Here is a 20,931-nt window from a genome sequence, read left to right as displayed (position 1 = left end):
AAATCCTTATGGCTGAGACTGACATCCCAAAGTTTTCACCAACGGTACAATCTGTACACAAGGAATGCATAACCACAAAACATGCTATGGTTTGTGGTTATGCAAGTTACACCATGGGTGTGACTTGCTTTCTCTTGGAATCACTTGTAGTGTTCTATAGTAAAAATGTGAAGGTATTTTTATTTCAGTGCCTCCAACAAACTTTCCCAAAAAATAATAATATGACCATTCAAAGTTGAACTTTAGAGCACTCATCATTGTCACTTTACCTGTTTTGCTGTTGTGTAAATTTGCAGTTTGTTGAAGACAGCGATCAGGTTGGGTAAGATACGTGCGTCAAGTTACATCACAAGAATTTGCTCTATACGTCACATGGTGAAGACAAAATGTTTAAAGGTTGACTTTCATTTTTCTTAATCATTATTCCAGCTATTCAACATGGACATGTAGCAGCTTTGTCCTTGGTCAGAAGCCCAGCAGCAAAAGCCGTTCACCTCTCTGATATGTAATGTTTGTCTGCTGCATTTATTGCTCAAACAGCTAATTGATAATTGTTCAAATGTATATTTTATATTGAAGGGAGATGCATTGCTCCATCATTGCTCCAAAAAAATAATTAATTCTATTTGACAATTAGTAAGTTGAATGTGAGTAACAGTTCATTTCCATGCAGTAATTCTGGCTGCCCTCTGCTGGAGGAAATGTCACAAATAAAAATACAAATCAAATTTAAAAACACTGTCACAAAATACTGAAAATGTATTCTATAATTGATCCGACAATATATATTTTTCTGATTAAGGCTTTGCATCAAACCATTTTTAAACCCATTCCAACTGCAGATGTATTAATGTTAGAAGTGTTCGTGAGTATCGAAGTATGTTTCATTTGCTCTTGGGTTTGGGTTTTGTATTTTATTTGACTTCCATTCTATATGTATTGAATACTTTCAAAAAATATTCATAAATATTTGTATGAAATTGGGGCAGAGAGTGAAAGTTTGAGCGCCACTGTTTTGACCCTTCCGAGGCACCGTGCGCTGCACAACACACGTGATCCAGTCAGTTGACAAGGCAAAACACGGCAGTCGATCAGAAGGACAGGCGCTATGGACCACCATCGGGTTGACAGGGTGGGCCTTCTGTCTCCCCTGGAGGAGTCCAGCGCTGAGATCAGCAGAGACAGCGGCATCGTCTCGCAAAGTGCGAGCAGTTTGTCCATGGTGAGCGAAATCCTCAGCAGCGGAACCGTGTCGCAGAGCCCCAGCTTTGGCGCAGCAGCTAACGTTATTCCTCAAAGCCCGAGCCTCAGCGAGGCTGCGGAGCCCGGGACACCCGACCAGCAGGACCCGGAGCCGGACGACGAGGTCCTGAGACACGCCGCCATCAGCTACTCGTCCTACATCAAGGCGACCGCCGGAGAAGAGGTTTGTGCTCGCGGCTTTAACGCAAGAGAGCCAGCAAAGCGATGCAAAGCACTGTGAGCGCCGTCGGCTCTTTGTTTATGAAGTGACGTCCGTGTAGCACACACTGATATTACTGCAGTGATCATACGTAGCCAGTTGATTCAGGTAACCAGCAATGCGGTTATGGATGAAAGTGAAGTGGTTGCTAAGCGACACTGAAGCGGTGACATCATGGCAGAGATGGGACAGTGTCTCACATAAGTGTAAGGTTAAGTCATGAGTCAAAACGGTAAAGTCCTCAAGTTAGTATTTTTGAGTCCTAAACTAGACAGCAGTAGGGGGGCATTTAAAGATGTACTCCATGAAGTTCAGTACTACTCAGTCTGAAAACAGGGAGGTCAGCTTTGTTGGAGCGACCTTTCAAAGATGATGTCCCATATCTCGCTCAGATGGATATTTTGCATGTTTCTTCCCTTCAGTGTAAAGGTAATAATAACGTGTGTTCATCTTGTTTACTCTGCGTGCTGTCAGACTGATTTAAAGTATATCCCTTTTCAGGATTTGACTTTTCACTAATAAAACATCTTTGTCGAGGACTTAAAAGTCAAAGTCTAAGTGAAGTCACAAGAAATTGGAGACTCATGACTGCCTTACTTGAGTCCAAGTCATGTGTAGTTAAAAAAAAACACTAATTTAGATAAAGATAAATGGCCAAATTGACTCATTGATGACAATGTCCTCACTAAAAAGATCATCTGCCTTCAGCGTAAAGAGACTGTTGTATTGTCTTTGTAGCCTGGCCACATTGCTGTCACTCCTGAGTTGTTAATAATTGAAAATGTGTGATACCAGGAAATTTGCAAAGAAGGTGAGCTAGCAAGCGATGCCCCTGTGTTTCGGCAGTCCAAGAACACTTAATTTACATTGTATTGTATTGAATTGCAGCTGTAACTGGTGGGTGTAACTGCTGTTAAAGTGTACAAAAATGGACACATAAGTCCAAAGCTGGCTGAGTTCATTTGGTGTGTTTTTAGTAGCTGTGGTTTCTACATAGTTTTCATGTGTACACTGTGCAGTTTTATAGACTTTTTTTTATGATTCCTCCTTTAGATACTGTGCTTGGACAAGAGCTTGGAAGAAATGCTGACAAGAGTAGATGAGTTTGTTGGAATGCTGGATATGGTAAGCCAAGTCAAGCTATGGCACTGTTAAATTGTATGAATGCAAATCTCATTTGTATTTATTCATATTTTCCTTTCACATCCTTTTGTGTTTTTCATCTAGATCCGTAATGATACCTCCCAGATAGTGAATGAAAACCTACCTCAAATCCAGCAGAAGTCAGATGAAATGAGACAAATATACAGAAGAATTGACAAGTTAGAGGTAAGTGGGCCTTTTAATTTTGAAAGGTTGAATAATAGGTCAATAATTCTACTTTAATAATACTCCAAACAGCTTCAGTTTAGTGTTTTGTAATGCACACTAGATCAAGGATTCTGCAATGTATGAACCATGAAACCAATGAGGTAACGTGATGTAAAGACGGTTTGTGTGCAGTTCACAAGAGAAAACAGCGATAATATAAACAAGATAATCTTCATTAGCTTAACATGTTCTCTTTCAATAATGAAAGTGCAGTATGTTCCTGTTTACAAATCCTAATACTGTTTTGTAGCTACAGAGTAACTAATGAGAATATAATCCAAACTATAATAATTGTAAATTATAAAAGTTATTGTTTTCATACAGGGTTGTAACTTTTCCATCCATCCTCTAAGGGTGTCTTTGTTACATTCACAAAAACATTGTCACAAAAATGGTCCAGCAATGTAATATTTATTGTATTATTACTTTTTATTATTATTATTATTATTATTATTATTTCAAATGTTTATTTCAAGTTTACTCATCTGCCTACTGTTTTAAAATTAAATTTTAATTAAAGATTAAAGATTGTGGCAAATATATTATTTTGCTTGCATGGGGTTTGTGAAACTTTTCGTTTTGTTGAATTGTCTTCAATGAGATTTATTGCAAATATTGATGCGCACAATCTCCATTTGATCAGGTTTGTAATGTATAAATATTATTCTGGTGTGGCTGCAGACCTTTGTAAAGATGGTGGGAGCCAACGTTAATGCAATGGAGGAGCAGGTCACACAGGCAGAGGGAGAACTAGGAACACTTCCGGGTGCTTTCAAGAAGATCTTCCGCACCATGAGTGTACCAGGCTTCCTAAACGTGAGAGCGCCTTTATGTAATTATGGTGTGAAAGTATCTTTTGTACCGCTGAGTTGAACAGAGACTCTTCCAATAAAAAATACAAAATCCGACACAGAAGTTGTCTTACTCCAAGCAGTGCTATTGGATATTTAGGATTAATGTTGTGTCTCTTTGCTCACAGAAACCGGCCAGTCCGAGAAGACCAGCACCACATCAGTGTCAAGAGATCCCCAGCGTGTTCCAGACAGACGATTATTTCACATCACAGCCAGAGCAGTGACACCCTAAAACATTTAACACATCACTTGGTTCTAACCTCTGAAGCCTGTTGGGTGAAACTGTAGAGACAACCTTTACTGCCATCCATTGCAAGAGGATATTTTGGTGCAGCGGCCTCAACACAGCAATAGTAGCCTTTCTGAACAAGTCCCTGGAAGTCAAGTGCGGGAAGACTGCATTTTTGAGTGTCATTTTCCTGGCAGTCAGAGCACTGAACTGTAGCAAAAATGATTTTGAAAGTGCCTCAATGGGTCTTATCTCTGTTCGTTTTGTTTTCAGTATTTGTGTGGAAAACAATGTCAGATGTTGGATTTCCGACAAGTCAGGAGGACAACATCATCCCACTTGCCAATTTGACACTGTAAACAAGGTACAAAATTATGAACTGTAAAGATCTTAAGATGTATTACATAATAATTAACCCAGCTTTTTTTTATAAATTACATTCCTTTTACTGACGTTTGTAAAGACTTGCACGCTGTTATGAATTGATCTGTATTTCTAATCTCTCATCACTCTCCCCGAGCAATATGGATCTCATCCAATTAAGCATATAATGTCTTCCATTTCAAAATATTTTCTTTATTGCTCGACTGAGTTACTGGTTATGGATGACAGTTGCCTCGTTGATATGGGGCTACATATTTGATAGCACCTTCTCATTAAAAGCACACTATAATTGAGTTGTTAGTTTATAATTCATAATGCAAGTTTGGGCCAGGCTTGAACCCGTGATTGAGTTTTTTTAACAATAGCTGGAGGTTGCTTGGATCTAGTTCATGGGAGACAATACTTATGAGTTATTATTTGATTCTTTATTTGCCAAAATAGTTAGGAATAAAGATGTTTAATTTCCAGGTGAAATTTGGTATGTGTTTTTTAATAACCATTAAAGACTGATTTGAGACAAATTAAAATTGTATGACTTTTTGGGCCCTGGGTTCAGTTTTCAGGCAGATTTGCCTTTAGTTTGCATACAAATGCCGCCTCTTTTCTGAGATTGACGGCACCAACATCCATCAGGTGTTGAGCTTGTTTTTTATATAAGTATTTATTCATAAATTGTTCATTCCAAACGGCAAAATACATTTCAACTAACATGGGTGTTGAGCTTGTCGGAGGTGGGACAGCTCGGGGAGGATTAGCTCCTTACAGACAAACTCAGGGCAAACTTTTAAAACTATCTGGACTCTCATTGGTCAGCTGCCCCTGACGTCAGCGGTTTGTCACATCTCCGAGGAAGCGCTAAGCGGGAACCGCAGCAACCTCGACGGCCGCGAGTTTTAAAAGTAAACTCAAACTTTCAGACACGGTAAAATACTGTTAAGTGAAGCTTCCCGACCACACGTTGTAATAACAAAGTTTTGTTGGGACGACCTTAACGGCGATAAACTCGATCTGCGAAGACCAAATATGTGTGCTAACGTTAGCCACCATTACCTGTGACGCTCCGGACTGGAGCCACGTTCACTAGCGGACACGGCCAGGGGTTAACGCTAGGTTTCTATCTGACAGGGGCTCAAGTCCCACTCTATCTCGGTAGGAAGTTCATTTTTGATGCATCTGAATCTGTCTCTAATCCTTGTCGAGAGCCCGGTAAAACTTAAACTTTTACTTACCTCACACGTAGTGTCTTCCTCGTCATCGTCATAAAATCAACATATCGGGTGGCTTTTTCCACTGTTTTGGATTCATTTTCAGATGTCTGTATTCAAAGCAATTTAAAGTAAATGTGACATTTGCAGTACTAAATGTAGGGGCACTAGAGACTGAACTCTGGTGGATTGTCGTTATTAACGTGCAGCAAGAGGAATATATTTTTTATGAAGCTTTCAATCCCCAAATAAATCTCTTTTATTAATGGTTACTATCAAATTGGGCCAATACTTTAGTATGCGTTCTTCTCTATCATCAGCGCCGCCATGATTGTGTAACCCCTTTGTAAATGAATAGACTTATAATATCACTGCCCCATCTAGAGCACGAGTAGATCAGACTATAATTTCATGTCTACAAATAGTACAATACTATAGGTGTAGCCTAAATTTGAATGAAGTTTTGAACTTTTCAAGTCTGTTTCACACGGCTGGGGTTGCAGCTGAAAGAAGAAGGAAAAAAAAATTGCCATACATACTATAAGAATACATCTAAGCAACATGTTGAATAAGGAGATTACACATATGTAATAATAGCCAGGTCTCGTGATTAGGCAGTGCTATTAGAAGCCTAAAACTGTATACATTTACGTATGTATTACTTTAACTTTCTCGCCTTTGTGTAACATTATCTATCGATCCAGAAACTGAGCTTTGGTTGGTCAGTAGGTGGTGCTTTTACACAAGTTGATATCTTATCTTGAACATAACCTTCTCAGTAGCAGCAAGTTAGGTGTACAGCATAAGTAAGCAAGGGGATTCACATAGGTAAGATGAGACTGAAAATGCAGGGTTAAACCTCGAAGTTACCTCCCAACAACAAATCCTGCTTCGTAGTGCAGGGTCTAGGTCAGGCACAACAGTTTCAACCTCCTGTTGCTTGGTTAGCCTACATTTTCTTGCTTCAGGACAGTAGCCGGGGGCAAATTAGGTGGTGGGGTAGCCTTAGGTCCTACCTGGGTTATCTTACATCTCTGCTATCCTTCATCTCGACTCCGCTCTCAGTTGTGTTTGGTCCAGCTGGTCTGGCGGTGATTGTCTCACGGTCTGATCCCCACAAATTATTCCAGTCCTTTTGCTTCCTTCCCCTGTGTCAACATGAGTTCAGGGAATAGTCTGCACTATACTGACACCTTGACGAGACTCTTCCTTTTTACAGATCCAAAGCTTCACAGATGGCCTGCGCGAAAGAAATATGGCAAACGATTGGAGAGGGCTTTGTCCAAGAATATTATCGCCAGTTTGACACTACCAACAGGACATCTCTGGGTGACCTATATGTACGTGTTTTTCAGTGTCCATTTAATGAATGCCTGTTTTGATGTACATGTGGTGTCACCAACAAACCCAATGTCGTCACACTTGACAAACACAGTTAACATTACTGTTGTAAAAACAACATTCATGGTAAAATATATATTTATATTGTAATGTACTTCATATTAACATTTTTTTTTTCTCAGAGTGCTGATGCCTGTTTGACGTGGGAAGGTTCAGTTTTTGCGGGGAAAGAAGCCATCTCTGGCAAATTAGCAGTAAGTATCTCTTCTTCCTCAGTTTGTATTTGTCACAATCCACAATTATTATTTTGAAAAAGTACTATGCTGTATTACGCATGCATATATTAATTAAAGCAATTGTTTCCTATCTGCAGAGTTTGCCATTCAAGACTATTAAGCACATTATCACTGGACAAGACTTCCAACCCACGGTGGATAGTTGTATCTTCATCATGGTGTTTGGACAGTTGAAGGTAAGCTGGAACATTTTAGCACAAAGCAAGTTCATCTCGGTCTGGTTCTTCTTAAATTCCCTGGTTTCATTGAGCCCAACATGGACCGTCCTGGTTAGCTGGCTATCATTTGGCTCTGTAATCTTGGGATTTTTCATTTTAGCTACAAGCTGTGAATGTGAAAAATGTGGTGTTGTTATTTTCTGGCCACATTGTCAAATGAACGAAGTACTTATTGTGAAATTTGAGGAATAAAAAAAAATCTTTCCCCTTGTACCCCACTTTTGATTAAACACGCGCCTGCTTCATTTAATGGTCAATGCTAATTTTCTCAAAACATTTGTGAAAATAGAGCAACGTTTTTCTTAAGGGTCAAACAACTGTCTCCCTGAACAATCTATCTTTGAATAGTGCATGTATTTCCTTTTTTATAAACCCTGTGCAATATGGTATAGGACATTTCTGCTTTAGCTTACATCACAGTTTAAGACTACATTGTACTAACAGACTATTTCTGCAACAGGTAGATGAGGATCCACCAATGGCCTTTCATCAGGTGTTTATGCTGAAGTCCCAGCCAGGCACATGGGTCTGCACAAATGATATGTTTCGGTTGGGCATACACAATTTAACAGGGTAGCAATCTGATTTCATTATTTTTTACACATTGGAATCCAGCATAGAGTTCATGCGATGGTTAAGCTATCATTGAAAATACAAGAGATTGTATGCAGTAGTTCGACCATATTTACAATGCATCAATGAACATGTTAATTGTAATAAATGCATTACTGCCCAATAAAATAATTTCAGTTTGTACTTCTGGGTATATTTTGTTGTTTTTATCATTTTACTCACGACAAAGACTGCAGTGTGAAGTGAGAGGGTTCAGCAGAGTCTAGTATAGTCATGAGGAGGACTTCTGCATGCCTCGGGTATGACCACTACAGGCGCTGCTCCTCTATGTGGCTGCTGGTTTAAAGGGTTTCACCAACAAAGCTGCAGCTGCATTCACGAACAACGACATGAGACGGACAATAAGGTGGAAACCCCGAATTCAACCCTCTGAATGACACCGACGGTGAATAAGAGTCCTTCTCGGGAAATGGACGTGATGAATTTAGATCGGCAGCCTGATGACCTTCAAGAGCCGGTAAGCAGGTTCAACACGTTAATGTTGCTGTGAATTGTACCTTAAAGGTTAGCTTACGCAACGTCAAAATAACGTTAGCTCACGTGGAGACGTCGCTAAGTCAAGTTAAAGTCTTAACCAATTTAGTGGCGCCAGTTTAAGTAATTACAGATTAATGACGGACATTTGAACAGTTTCAAAATCTGCCTCGACTCATGTCACGTTAAGCAACCTAGCTTAACTGTCAATGACGATGTTTGGGGCTTGCCTTTGAGAAAAATAAATGTATTTAGCACTTGATAGAAAGAAATATAAGTGCTATCAATTATAATTACTTATCTAACTTAAATAACAAAAACAATATTTGTATTCGGCATGTCCTTTGTTGTGGATATTGTTATAGTTAATGTGCAGTAGCACATTTTAATATGTAATTGAAGGCATCATTGCAGCTCCGATAAAGTAGCTCATATTTGCAAAAAAAAAAACAACATGAAAATATCTTTACTCACGGTGTTCTGGATCTTTTGTAGAATGTCTTCAAAGATAAAGACCCAGACTGCAAAAGTGGTTCAGAGAAAGAGGAGGAACCTCTGCTCCGAGAGAACCCCAGACGGTTCGTCGTCTTCCCCATCCAGTACCCCGACATCTGGAAAATGTACAAGCAGGCACAGGCCTCGTTCTGGACGGTGGAGGAGGTTTGTGTCAGTCTCTCTGCACCGACACTATTGTTATTGTAGTGTTTTTTAGTTAGTTTAAGGGAAAGTTGTACTGCACAAGTGCCTTGATGAGAACACAAACTTAACAGTTTCATTCAAAGTGAAGTAAAATGAATACTAATGAAGTAACAAAAAAAGCTATACATTTAAGAAAGTACTACTTTTTTCCTGTCAAGATAATTCCTACAAAGTACTATATCAATAAATGTTGATGCCCTACAAAACTAAAAGCCACACTGAGTCATTCACCTCAGCCTGTTATTACTGGAACAACCTGACCAATCTATGAGACAGACACGTGTACTGTTGATGTTGTTTTTCAGGTGGATCTATCCAAAGACTTGCCACACTGGGAATGTTTGAAACCGGAGGAAAGACACTTCATCTCCCATATCCTAGCCTTCTTTGCTGCAAGTGACGGCATCGTCAATGAGAACCTGGTGAGGGATTGCACTCGGCTGTAACAATTGTTTTGGAGATTGTATGCAATTCAAAAGATGGACCATTTCTGAATCAACCAGGCAATAAGGGATTGAGATCAGATGACAGTTATACTTATATTTGTGTTTCTGTTTCATCTGACAGGTGCAGAGGTTCTGCCAGGAAGTGCAGGTCCCTGAAGCTCGCTCGTTCTACAGCTTCCAGATCCTCATAGAAACTGTTCATTCAGAGATGTACAGCATGCTCATCAACACTTATGTCAGGGAACTAAACGAGAGGTTAGTTTTTATTTTCTCTTTGGTCAAGTCCTGATGCTCAGTGGCAATGGTAAGACGGTAAAGAGTACAGTATGTCCCCTCAGTATGTTTAGAGCAAGTACATAACCATAGTCAAACAAATTCTCCATATATATATATATATATATATATATATATATATATATATATATATATATATATATATATATATATATGTTTCCCCATAAACTGGCTCTGAAAAAATTATATATATCTCAACAAAAAAAAAATCTTCATCTGGAGATGAAGTTTGTTTTTTTAAACTGTAAGCTTTGCACCTGTTCATCACAAGATAAGTGAACTCCCTTATGGGGTTTTCTGTTGCATTTCCAGCTGCAGCAGCTTTTATGTACCTACAAACTAGTAAGACAACAATTCCATGGCCTCTGCATCAACAGGCATTTTGTATGAATTGTGTGTTTCAGGGACTATTTATTTAACGCCATTCAGACGATGCCTTGTGTCAGACGAAAAGCAGACTGGGCCCTTCAGTGGATAAATGACTCTCAATCCACATTTGGTGAGGAATATTGTCTCGACTACGATAAATGAAAAACCTGTTCAGAAGCTAAGTTGGCTCTAAACGGTGTGGAGTGCTGAAACAATCCATACTAAGTCCAGATGTGTTTTGTGTTGTTTTTTAAAACGTAGGAAATTACAAACAGTCACTGTACTGTAATTATTAATCTCGGAGCCTTGCTCGCCCTCTTTGTCTGTATCCAAGTGAACAGGTTAAGTGTAAGCAAAGATAAAACATTCAAACATATTTTAAATCACATAATAACGAGTAACTCTAACCTAGGAGAGCATTCCTAATAGTAGTTTTTTTTACTTTTTGCCTTCAGGGGAGCGAATTGTGGCTTTTGCGGCAGTGGAGGGCATCTTCTTCTCTGGCTCATTCGCTGCCATCTATTGGCTCAAGAAGAGAGGATTAATGCCTGGCCTTACCCACTCCAACGAGCTGATTAGCAGGGATGAGGTGAGATGAATAAAAATCGGTGCCAGTTCATGGTGGACGTTTGGGTTATCCATGACATCCTGCAGCACATTGGATAATACACCATAGAAATGTTGAAAATCATTGATGTTGCATAACCCTGAGTTAGCTGTTATGTTGGGACAATCTAGTTTGACACACCTGTGTAGAGGTTAGGCTGTGCAAGTCATCTCAGGTCATTAAACTAACTTTGAGCTTACTATTGTATACTAAAGTCAGCATTTTCCACTTTGTGGCTGTGACAGCAGTGTTGTTTAGCTCTCCCATTCATACATTGCTGTTTAGAAATGGTCCGAAGATCAGTTTGGGTAGTATTTGTGGTTACAGTTTGCATATCAACACAGTACAGGCACGGATTGATCTTCAGATTGTTTGTATTAACTCTGAAATGTATATTGATGCGTCTCTTAGGGCCTACACTGTAACTTTGCCTGCCTGCTGTTCAGCTACCTGGTGAATAAACCATCAGAAGACCGGGTGAAAGACATCATCACAAAAGCTGTTAGCATTGAGCAGGTAAGCAAGTATTGGAGGGAATATGCTTAACTGTACACTACACATTATACATTTTTTAATCGGCCTGTCTCTGCTTGGTTATTTTGCCATTTACTTTGTTTATATTGACTCCCATTGCAATAGACCAAAAGACCAAGATCTTGATAACCTATGCCAATTCTGTTAATACATAAACATGTCATGTTCGTTGTTGCAGGAGTTTTTGACAGAGGCCTTACCAGTGGATCTCATAGGAATCAACAGTTGTCTGATGAAGCAGTACATCGAGTTTGTGGCCGACAGGCTTCTCGCTGACCTCGGACTGGCAAAGGTTATTATCATATAATAGAAATAATGAAAGCCAAATAGTCATTATTCACTTAATCTCTTTACACAGTGAAGAGGTTAAATGATGATTTTTTTTTTTTTTGTTCGAATCTTGTGATAGTGAGTTTAAGTAATCTTTTTTTCCTCTTCTTTAATCAAAAGGTATACCAAGCTGAAAATCCATTTGACTTCATGGAGACCATTTCACTGGAGGGAAAAACCAACTTCTTTGAGAAACGAGTAGCAGAGTATCAGAAATTTGGGGTCATGTCAAACATGACAGACTGTGAATTCACACTGGATGCAGACTTCTGAAATGAAGATGACCTACTGTTACGCAATATTTATTTACTTTAGGTAGTTCTTGACAAAAAAAAAAACAGCCAAAAGTCTCTTTACAATGCTATCACAGTGTTATACTGGACAAATAATAGTTGCCCGGTTACAGCTTTTAAAAGGGCATGCATATTATACCTGGAGTTAATTAGCAGCCAATACAGTCTTCTAAATGAAACGGGGTAAACAAATGGATCCTTCAAGCCCTTACCATGGCTGTTTCTTATGTAAAAGGCAGGCATGTAAATAACACAACACACAACTTCTTTGAGAAAATATATTGATTCTTCTATACCTTATTGGATATTTGAATATGGTTTAAGTGGCAATCTCGAATATAATCATTCTAAATCAACCAGGTCAGAAATATTAAGGATTGCCACTTAAATATCTACAATATATGTCAGTCAGCAGTTTTGGCAGCTGGCCCAAATACTAGACTTTCAGATTATTATTTTTTTGTTGAATTTTGTCTTTTTTAATGCACATTAAAAATGTTTTTTATTGTGACAAAATAGTATTTGTGATGAATTATCGAATCATGCAGCCACCAGACAGGAAAGTCCATTCAGCATCTTTACTTTAAAATGCGGGTTACGTCCGTTATAAACGTGGTGTGACTATACGGTTTAGGTCTGATTTAATGCGCGAAATGTGATGATATTGTTGACTTTAAATTAGCCAGAATAAAGCAGTGGTTTATAAACTGCGAATTCCAGTTTTGTTGTGATTGTCCCAGCAATCGGATCCGATTAGCCACTCCTCCGTGAGCGCACAGACGCTGCTGCCGATGACAGCTAACAGCTAGCGAGCTAACTAGTGCTACCGCGATTTGGAAAAGATGGCTCGGGACTTGCGAGTGTTTGCGCTGGAAAAAGCCGAACTGCTCTCCAGCCGTTTGAAGGAGCTCCTGACTTCGGGACAAGGATATGTCCGGGATCAGTTCGGGTTGGACTTGGGTCTGAAGCCGGACGTGTACCCGACGTGGGTCATCCTATCTACGGCCGCGGTGGTTCTGCTGCTGCTGCTCCGACTGTCCTGGGCTGCCGTCTGTGGCGGGCCGTCGGTCGGGAAACAGCGGGGATCCCCTGGCAGCCAAGGCGACGGTGTGCCTGGCAAGGCCGCTTCGACTTCAATGGCCAAACCAGAAGAACCGAAGAAGAAGAACAAAAAGAAAACGGTTGAAAAGGTATACTGTGAGTGAATTGTTCAATCCAAACAAGTGTATAAAAACAATCAACAGCGTCAAAGCTTAACATAAATATGCATGCGTTAATATGTTATAGCTATACATATACACCTTTCATCCCAATTGGTATTGTGTTAACAAAGTTAACGTTAAATGCCAACTTTGGTGTGTCATACACCATTAGCGTTACTTTGTTTAAATAAGCTAACTTAATCGAGGGACAACCATGTGACCTACTAAAAAAGAAGACAAATCAGTAACAGTGAATCACGACTTGACGTGTGTAAATAAAGCTAGCTGTCAAGCCGTTAGCTAATGGTGGTTTTTGCTAGCGAGTTGAAACGTTACGTAGGCCAACACCTGAAGCCTGCCTTTGCATGTCTGATGACGGAACTGGAGCCTACTTGAAACGTGAACATGGCATATGTATAACACATCTGTGGTTTACTGCTCATCAAGCTGTTACACAGTGAACCATACGTTCAGGTCTAATGATATTTTAGCCGTTCAATCCACAGCCAGGTGTCTTTGCAGCCAGGTGAAACCAATTACCGAGGTCAAGAGTTAACAACAATCAGCTGTATCCTGTGTAGTTTTTGTAATATAAGACCCTTCTCAAACTTGAATGGTTCAAATATAACGTAAACGACCAATTCAAACAGATTAATTGTTTAGATACATATATTATTCATCCCCTGGGGGGCATTTGTTTGTAGCAGCAGCAGGCAAATTACAGAGTTAACATGCAAATATTAAGTGAATATAAATATACACTGTGTATATATATATATATATATATATATATATATATATATATGTATATGTATATGTATATATATATATATGTATATATATATATAATAAAATAGCAGAGCAGAACATATTCAATTTAAGAAAATTATATAGAGAGGAAATACAAAGTATATACAGTGTATATACACTGGAATAGAACCATATACAGTGAAATAGAATAGGTATTAAATTAACTAACTAAACATAAGTGGTGCTAGGGTTATTGATATTGATTCAGTCGGAGGAAGATTGAGATATTATAAAGTCTTACTGCATTTAATCGGAATGTTCTCATGTATTATTCTGCAAATTAAAGCTGTGTGAAAGTAAATTTAATACATTTGCTGTCTTTTTTTCCCCCCAGAACATTCAATCCAATGGACAACCAGTGGCTGCAGCTCAAAATGCAGTTAAAGTGGCAGAAGTTGTTTCCAAACAAGCCCCACAGATCAAAACCGAGAAGGTAAGTTTGAGCAGCTGCGGAGACGGAAATATTATATTTGCCAGTCTAGGATAGCTTCAAAGGACAAAAATGTGAAAAAAAGTTTAGCATAACTTTTCTTGTAACCCCCATACCGTATTGCAATATTACATTGGTTTCAATCTCTCCACAGGTGTGTGAGGTACAGGCCCCAGTGCAGGTGAAAAAGAACAAGAAGAAAACCAAGACAAATGTGAAACCAGTCCAGCATGTGTCTACAAATGATGGGAAGGAACCTGATGATGGTAAGATGAAATTGTTATCAGGAAAATGTCATAACAATGTCTCATTTTAAACTGTTTTATCAAGTACCAACCTCCCCTGTTTTCATTAATCACAACCTTCTTGACCTGTGCTGTTTTGATTAACCTCACTTGATACACTTAACATTCAGTTGTCTTGTCCTAATGAACTTCCCAGTTAAATAATCAACCAAATTTCACCCACTTCCTTATCGTGGTTTTGCACATGGCAATGCTTTTATGTTGTTTTTTCTGTCCACCAGGCGCATGGGTGACCAAAGTCAGTAACCGAGAGAAGAAGCAGCAGCGCAGGAAGGAGAGGGGCCCTGAGGACTCAGGTAGCCCAGGAGGCGTGGAGACTCCCAAGAGCAATGTAGAGGCACCTTTGGCCACAGCACCTGCCAATACCAAGAAGAACAGAGGAAACCATGGTATTCATGAATGTGATGAACATTTATTTAGCATACAGCGTAGCCAGGCCTAAACTTCAACTGTATGCTTGATGTGATCAGTTTCTTCATGCTTAAACAAGATTTATCTTGTAATATTGCAATTGTCTGAAGCATATTATTTTCCCACATTTGTTTCAGAGTCCTCACTGTCCAGAACCGCTGGAAAGAGGGAGACGGCTAGTGGAGCTGGTAAAGACAAAGACAAACCTTTATTTTGTATGACTGAGATGGGGAAACGATTTAACGACTTCCTTTTATCTTTATTTTCTTGTATTTATTTTCCCCAGTAAATATTTGTCTACTATTAGGTAGAGATGTAGGATATACATGAAGCTGTCTTCTAGATAAGCCTGAATACAATGGGTTTAAAATCACTTATTTAGCTCTGAACTCTGACATACAGAATCTCCAAAGACGAAAGAAAGCTTATAGTCTGACACTATCTTTCCCCCAATGTGTTTCTCCACAGTGTCGTCCAGCTGGAGAGAGGAGCCTTCAGTCAATGGTGGAGGCTGGACTGATATGTCTTTAAAGAGCCCACGTCAGATGGGTTCTATTGAGGGAACTAAGTGGAGTGCCACCCCCACTGTTACGCATTACAAGGCCTCACCGAAACCTCAGTCCTGGGGTCAGGAGACACAAGGTACTACTCCACCAGGACCTTTTTACACAGCAAATATAGATGACGAGAGTGCAGTATAACACAGCAGAGTCTAAGCATTGAACAGGGATATTGATCAGTCCAGGAACTATTTATATGTGCAGTAGAATGAACTGAGATGTCATCATCCTTTGTGTCTGTCTGGTTATTACAGCATTTTTGTTGCAAGTTTGACTCCAAGCATTTAAAAAAGGAAAAATCTAAATAAGATGGAATTTCTCTGAAATCGTAGTAATGAATCATTTAAAAAAAAACTACATCCAACTGAGCCATCCGCTGGGAAGAAGTATTATTGTGAAATAAATGGAAAATTAAAATATTTGTAAAAGACCTATGTTAGGAAGGGGGAAATCAATGAAACTCTAAATTGAAATTAACTGCTCACTCAACCAAGACACCCACGATACAATATACTTCATTTTACAATGTGACATAACCTCAGGTATTACTTTCTGGAAAGGTGTCACGTGATTTACTGTAAACAGAGCAAAGTATTGCAGCTGTCATATGAAAGAACTGAAAATGGGAAAATTAAATAATAATATTAATAATAATTCTTTAAAAACCTGAGCTCCACTGTTTGTCTGCCAGAACAGCGTTTTAACTATATATGTAGATATATCAATCAATCAGTTTGTGCGTGTTCTCACCAGCAGCATGGAGTGGAATTGATAGCCGGATGAAGACTGACCACAACCCTGTGACTTTCTCCATGCTGGGACTAAACACCACGGGTTGGTATTGTGATTAACGCCAGACTCTCCTTCCAGTATGTGTAATTCAAAGACTGCGAAGCATTTTATTTTTATTTTCCTCCCTCTTTCTCCCATTCACTGTCTGACTGTCTTCTTAGACCCAATATCAAATTCAATGGAGCTGCAGTGGGCGACGCGCCCTGATGATGTTGATGACGAATGGTCCGGATTCAGTGAGTATTTCAGCAAGCCATTCCACGCAACACAGCAATCTCATCACAGCAGGTCATGAAAAGAAAAGTAAAACTGTTCCAATGATTTTGTGAGAGGAAGTGTAAGTGTAGCTTTGAAATGAAATGCATGCGTAACAGTTTCCATTTCAAGACACATGTATACACTTTAAATTTGTAATCTTTTCTGTAACTGCCATCCTGATGATGTGAATGATTTTTAGATGGGACGGCAGCAGCAGATGCCAGCTCTGACTGGAATGCCCCAGAAGAGCACTGGGGGAACTATGACGAGTCCTCTATGTTGGTGACACCAGCGCCTCCTCGAAAGGAACAGCCTGTCCCCAACAAGGTATCACCGACACTCACCTTATAGCTTATCACATCTGTTAGACTTTTCCAAATCATCCCTTCGCATGGCCTCACACACACCTTGTTGGTGTCTGTTTTTGTTGTAGCAGGTATCAGAGGATGAGAAGAGCACCATTGATCCTTCTGGCGGAGGAGACCAGACCAAGAAGAAAAGGAAAAAGAAGAAGAAAACAGAAGAGGAAGCTTCATCTGAGGCTCAGGCAAGAAAACAGATTAACATCAATCTGTCCAATTGCTATCAAGCACTAAAGCATAAAACTGTTTTATTTATTGTATTTTATTGTACACATTCACATTAAATGTAGGCATTCTCTGTTATAAAATGTTATCGCATGTCTTTGATTGCAGATGGTGAGCACAGTGCCTCTGGTCAATGCCAAACCCAAACCCCAGGAGCCTCCTGTCCTGTCCACCAAAAAGCCGAATACCAGCGCATCGTCTTCTCAGAGTAGGTCACTCAGACTCTAATTTTATATTCAAAGGGGGAAAGTCCCAAATAAGAAATGCATGTTCGAAGAGTAAAGTAACAATGAGATGGTTATAAATACAACTCTCTTATTTTTCCTTTTTAATCTATTCGCAGAGAAGTCTGAGCAGACTGTGGAGCCTCCAAAGCCCTCCCAGAAGAAAAAGGTTCGAAGGGAAACATGAAGTCACACCGGTCCATACGAAGCATATGCAAATGATTGTAGAATGTGTCACATGCAATAATTACCAGGTACAGAGTTTCTTTCTGAGATACATTAATTCTTTAGTTACCAAAACAAAAATAATAAAAGCAGTGAATAGCACCTGCTTGGCTAAATATAGTGTTAAATGTGGTCCTGTGGACTAAAATCTTAACTAATTTGCACTATTTGCTACACTGCAACCAGAGTGGAGTTCCTAAGGGAGGTGGACTTGCAGTGGAGGTACATGTTCATGTAATTATTTTTTTATGGCATCAAAAGTGTTTGTTTGTTTTTACCGTCCACGCAACTACATTTATAATTGATAAAAAATACAAAATGTTTTTTTGGGGTTTTTTTTTTAAGCCAACCTGTTTTTCTCCCTAGAATATTGTACTTTCTTTTGTTTGCCTTGCTTCTGCCCCTCTATTAATAACTGAAATGTGTGGGAGGAAGCTGCATGTGGGGGCTGGTCTTAGACCAGGATACTGTTGAAAACTCACATGCACATACATTAGAGTTGAGGGTTGCTGTAATTATCCTCCCTGTCCGTCCAGGCCATGAGGCAATACCCTCATAGGGCAAAACTGTGTAAGAAAAGACTAAAAATCCACGTTTTAAGTTCCTCTGAAGCTAATATGAGGATTTAGTTACCATCGACAAAATTGATTTTACAAAGTAATATCCTCTAGAAGACAAATTGTTGTCTTTGTTTTCCGTAGTTCTCTGGCTGAGGTGTGAGGAATGTGCCCTGGTAGTCAAATAGGTTTGCTGCTGTGACAAAACCCTCACAATAAATCTACATGTGACTGCCAGGACAGAGTTTAGATTTGGTAAATCTCAGACTACTGAATTACTTTAGCTTAGAAAAATGTGTTTTATTGCTTACGTTGTAGTCACTGTAAGAAAGTATGACCTCACACAGCCAGTATGGACAGGAGAAATTACCTAACTCTTTCAACAAATATCTTACATGCGAGTGTTAAAATGGATTTACCTCGCCTTTTCAAAGTAATACCTCAAACTGTCCTCTTGCAGTAAAAAACACTCACTGCCTGTTGGCTGTGTGTTTTATAAAAGCTCCTTTAATGACGAATAGCAGCTCTTTATCAGGTTGTTTTTAAGAGAAAAAAAAGTAGTATTTGGCCATAGAAACATAACTCCTCAACCATCCATGCAGCGTAATTCACCTCTTCAATGTCCATCCGTGTGTTTGTATGTTCCAAATGTTCAATGTTTTGCCACAATATGGCTGCCTGAGTTTCAGAGCAGTGGGGAGAGTCATAGCAAGACACCACAGCAGTGTATTTAGTTCTTGAAACTAACAATGCGGAATACACTGACAGCTGAAAAGTAACTAATTTATCAGTTATGTAACGGATCCGACGCTTAATTTAAAATTTGGATTCACACTGAGTACTGTGCACAGTAACTGATAAACCACCAGGAGGCACTGTAATGAGAAGTAAAGGAGGATGCCGGTTGCACTAATAAGTATTGTCCCCCTACTTTTATCATTCTGAGTGTGTGTGTGTCTTTATCGGACTAGAATGTGTTGATTTGCTCGAGACTCAACGGTCTCTTCTGCACTCTTTGTTTTACTTTTTTTTCTTCCAGTTTTGTGCTAGAAAAAGCCATGCCATATGTACAGATTGTAAGGGCTTTCTCCAGTTCTGTGATTGCACTGTGCACTAGGCTGTATTGACTTCCTTTCATGTTGATTACTTGTTTTTACTACCTTTTTGCAGAATGTGAAATGCATAATTTTGGAGGGCGGGAGGGGGTACTTAAATGAATAATACAAGGTTGTTATAAAGCAGCTTTAATTACACATCAAAGTTGCTTTTCAACAACACACACACAATTACATCTAAATATAAAAGGAATTAAATTCCATTTGCCTTAACCTGATGTTGTAAAGAAAGTGCATTGGCATCCTTTTTTTTTTGTTTCCAACCAACTGCAAGTTTTGATGTCAGAAATTAATTTAATCTTGCATGAATTTGTGTACTTGTGTCCATGAAATGAATGATTTCTTGCTTTAACTGTTAGTACTTGGTCCTGGAGTACCACTCGTTGTATATACTGTAATAGCTTCTTTTTTTAATGAGACAAATTGCAGCTTTTTTGTTGGCACCCAGTCCAGCGGACGTTAACAGTGGTCTGTTGTGTTGGGGGTCAAAGCGCCTCAGTGTGTCGAGGTGTTGATCGGCTGCTGGTGATGCATATTGTTAGAGCTGATGGAACAAAATGATACGTGGCTGTGGCTTCAAGCGCCCTTTTCTGATTAATTTCTACTGAAGATCAAAATTGATTCAATCAATGTATTTATATATTTGTCTCTAGGACATGGTTATGTGAAGAATTTTGTTCATTGAGGCGATACAAATGATATTTCTATGTTTGTTTGGTAAAAAAATAAATGAGATTTGCTTGATATTGCATTGTCATAGGAATACATTTTTGTCTTACTAATACATTTTTGGTAATTTACTAAAACTATGGTTTGCATTATTCATTTATGGTTTTATTCGTGAGGCTTGAAGCCGAAAAGTAACAGCAAGGTAGATGATTTTGCCACTTTAAATTGTTTCAATGCAAAATAAGTTTCTCTCTCTGTCCACTGGCATCTTCATGTCATGTTTTCTCTCAAACTAAACACAAATCTGTGATTAATAGAATGAGGATTAATTATGTCATTGAACAAATATGTGTCAGCAGCCCGTCTTGTGATGGTTGCTGGTTGCAGTGACCCTCCTGAGGCCAAGGCCAATGTGGTACGCATGGTACGCTCACAGAGCCACACCTCCTTCCTCTCATCAGCCTCCAACTCTTATCTCTCTGTTCAATTAGAATTTGCAAGTTTTGAATCTCTCTCCATCTCCGGCTCACTGTCCGTTCTCCTTCACTTCAAAGAGATATCATGTAGTTGTTTCAAGTGTTTACAAAAGTCTACTATGTTAATAGTGAAGTTCACTCTCTAACGGGCGGTACTAGTTGCTCAAAGCCCTGCTACGTAAATCACTCGCTAATGAGGTTTTAAAAAAAGATTTACCCAAAGTCCCTGTGTCTGAAACCCACAGGTTTCAAACATTGTGCTATCCTGAAA

The 20,931-nt window shown here is 39.2% G+C and overlaps 4 protein-coding genes across 10 annotated transcripts; all 4 read left to right on the top strand.

Annotated features, from left to right (window-relative positions):
- The first annotated feature begins 1,065 nt into the window (after nucleotides 1-1,065).
- bloc1s4 (biogenesis of lysosomal organelles complex-1, subunit 4, cappuccino) lies at nucleotides 1,066-4,811 on the top strand. Of its 2 annotated transcripts, XR_011077430.1 has the most exons (6): nucleotides 1,066-1,426; nucleotides 2,516-2,587; nucleotides 2,690-2,791; nucleotides 3,515-3,649; nucleotides 3,813-4,072; nucleotides 4,190-4,811. XR_011077430.1 is itself a non-coding variant. In XM_068575754.1 (5 exons), the coding sequence occupies exons 1-5, from the start codon at nucleotides 1,109-1,111 to the stop codon at nucleotides 3,909-3,911; spliced, it is 726 nt and encodes a 241-aa protein (XP_068431855.1). In that variant the 5' UTR covers nucleotides 1,066-1,108; the 3' UTR covers nucleotides 3,912-4,811. The 2 variants fall into 2 exon arrangements, 1 of the variants encoding a protein (XP_068431855.1); XM_068575754.1 differs by having other exon boundaries at nucleotides 3,813-4,811.
- Nucleotides 4,812-5,119: 308 nt separating this feature from the next.
- LOC137784721 (nuclear transport factor 2-like) lies at nucleotides 5,120-8,116 on the top strand. Of its 3 annotated transcripts, none has more exons than XM_068575599.1 (5): nucleotides 5,120-5,222; nucleotides 6,725-6,845; nucleotides 7,029-7,100; nucleotides 7,220-7,318; nucleotides 7,821-8,116. In XM_068575599.1, exons 2-5 carry the CDS (start codon nucleotides 6,741-6,743, stop codon nucleotides 7,935-7,937), a joined length of 393 nt encoding a protein of 130 aa, XP_068431700.1. In that variant the 5' UTR covers nucleotides 5,120-5,222; nucleotides 6,725-6,740; the 3' UTR covers nucleotides 7,938-8,116. The 3 variants fall into 3 exon arrangements, with proteins under 3 accessions (XP_068431700.1, XP_068431701.1, XP_068431699.1); XM_068575600.1 differs by having other exon boundaries at nucleotides 5,125-5,199; XM_068575598.1 differs by lacking the exon at nucleotides 5,120-5,222 and adding an exon at nucleotides 5,229-5,449.
- A 163-nt stretch (nucleotides 8,117-8,279) lies between these two features.
- rrm2b (ribonucleotide reductase M2 b) lies at nucleotides 8,280-12,537 on the top strand. Its single transcript, XM_068575403.1, has 9 exons — nucleotides 8,280-8,450; nucleotides 8,963-9,127; nucleotides 9,472-9,588; nucleotides 9,734-9,867; nucleotides 10,311-10,405; nucleotides 10,731-10,864; nucleotides 11,294-11,398; nucleotides 11,595-11,708; nucleotides 11,867-12,537. Exons 1-9 carry the CDS (start codon nucleotides 8,367-8,369, stop codon nucleotides 12,017-12,019), a joined length of 1,101 nt encoding a protein of 366 aa, XP_068431504.1. The 5' UTR covers nucleotides 8,280-8,366; the 3' UTR covers nucleotides 12,020-12,537.
- A 260-nt stretch (nucleotides 12,538-12,797) lies between these two features.
- mtdha (metadherin a) lies at nucleotides 12,798-20,259 on the top strand. 4 transcript variants are annotated; one of them, XM_068575402.1, is made up of 12 exons: nucleotides 12,798-13,229; nucleotides 14,386-14,484; nucleotides 14,636-14,747; nucleotides 15,008-15,175; nucleotides 15,335-15,385; nucleotides 15,666-15,839; nucleotides 16,514-16,591; nucleotides 16,711-16,785; nucleotides 17,007-17,134; nucleotides 17,244-17,354; nucleotides 17,503-17,602; nucleotides 17,738-20,259. In XM_068575402.1, exons 1-12 carry the CDS (start codon nucleotides 12,882-12,884, stop codon nucleotides 17,803-17,805), a joined length of 1,512 nt encoding a protein of 503 aa, XP_068431503.1. In that variant the 5' UTR covers nucleotides 12,798-12,881; the 3' UTR covers nucleotides 17,806-20,259. The 4 variants fall into 4 exon arrangements, with proteins under 4 accessions (XP_068431503.1, XP_068431501.1, XP_068431502.1 ...); XM_068575400.1 differs by having other exon boundaries at nucleotides 17,241-17,354; XM_068575401.1 differs by having other exon boundaries at nucleotides 16,511-16,591.
- The last annotated feature ends 672 nt before the right edge of the window (nucleotides 20,260-20,931 follow it).

Source organism: Clinocottus analis, unplaced genomic scaffold (genome assembly GCF_023055335.1).
Source record: "Clinocottus analis isolate CAN_PGR_092001 unplaced genomic scaffold, fCliAna1.0.p SCAF_14, whole genome shotgun sequence".
NCBI classification, from domain to species: Eukaryota; Metazoa; Chordata; class Actinopteri; order Perciformes; family Cottidae; genus Clinocottus; species Clinocottus analis.
Note: the sequence above shows the minus strand (reverse complement) of the source record. Positions and strands in the feature narration are given on the sequence as shown.

Excerpts from the sequence above, each read along its gene's own strand:
- rrm2b (XM_068575403.1), top strand. The coding sequence starts at position 8,367 with ATGACACCGACGGTGAATAAGAGTCCTTCTCGGGAAATGGACGTGATG. Across the intron at positions 9,589-9,733 it reads GCATCGTCAATGAGAACCTG|GTGCAGAGGTTCTGCCAGGA; the intron begins GTGAGGGATTGC and ends TTCATCTGACAG. Across the intron at positions 11,709-11,866 it reads CTGACCTCGGACTGGCAAAG|GTATACCAAGCTGAAAATCC; the intron begins GTTATTATCATA and ends TTTAATCAAAAG.
- mtdha (XM_068575399.1), top strand. The coding sequence starts at position 12,882 with ATGGCTCGGGACTTGCGAGTGTTTGCGCTGGAAAAAGCCGAACTGCTC. Across the intron at positions 17,355-17,502 it reads AAGCTTCATCTGAGGCTCAG|ATGGTGAGCACAGTGCCTCT; the intron begins GCAAGAAAACAG and ends CTTTGATTGCAG. Across the intron at positions 17,603-17,737 it reads CAGCGCATCGTCTTCTCAGA|AGAAGTCTGAGCAGACTGTG; the intron begins GTAGGTCACTCA and ends ATCTATTCGCAG.
- bloc1s4 (XM_068575754.1), top strand. The coding sequence starts at position 1,109 with ATGGACCACCATCGGGTTGACAGGGTGGGCCTTCTGTCTCCCCTGGAG. Across the intron at positions 1,427-2,515 it reads AGGCGACCGCCGGAGAAGAG|ATACTGTGCTTGGACAAGAG; the intron begins GTTTGTGCTCGC and ends TTCCTCCTTTAG. Across the intron at positions 2,792-3,514 it reads GAAGAATTGACAAGTTAGAG|ACCTTTGTAAAGATGGTGGG; the intron begins GTAAGTGGGCCT and ends GTGTGGCTGCAG.
- LOC137784721 (XM_068575599.1), top strand. The coding sequence starts at position 6,741 with ATGGCCTGCGCGAAAGAAATATGGCAAACGATTGGAGAGGGCTTTGTC. Across the intron at positions 6,846-7,028 it reads CATCTCTGGGTGACCTATAT|AGTGCTGATGCCTGTTTGAC; the intron begins GTACGTGTTTTT and ends TTTTTTTCTCAG. Across the intron at positions 7,319-7,820 it reads TGGTGTTTGGACAGTTGAAG|GTAGATGAGGATCCACCAAT; the intron begins GTAAGCTGGAAC and ends TTTCTGCAACAG.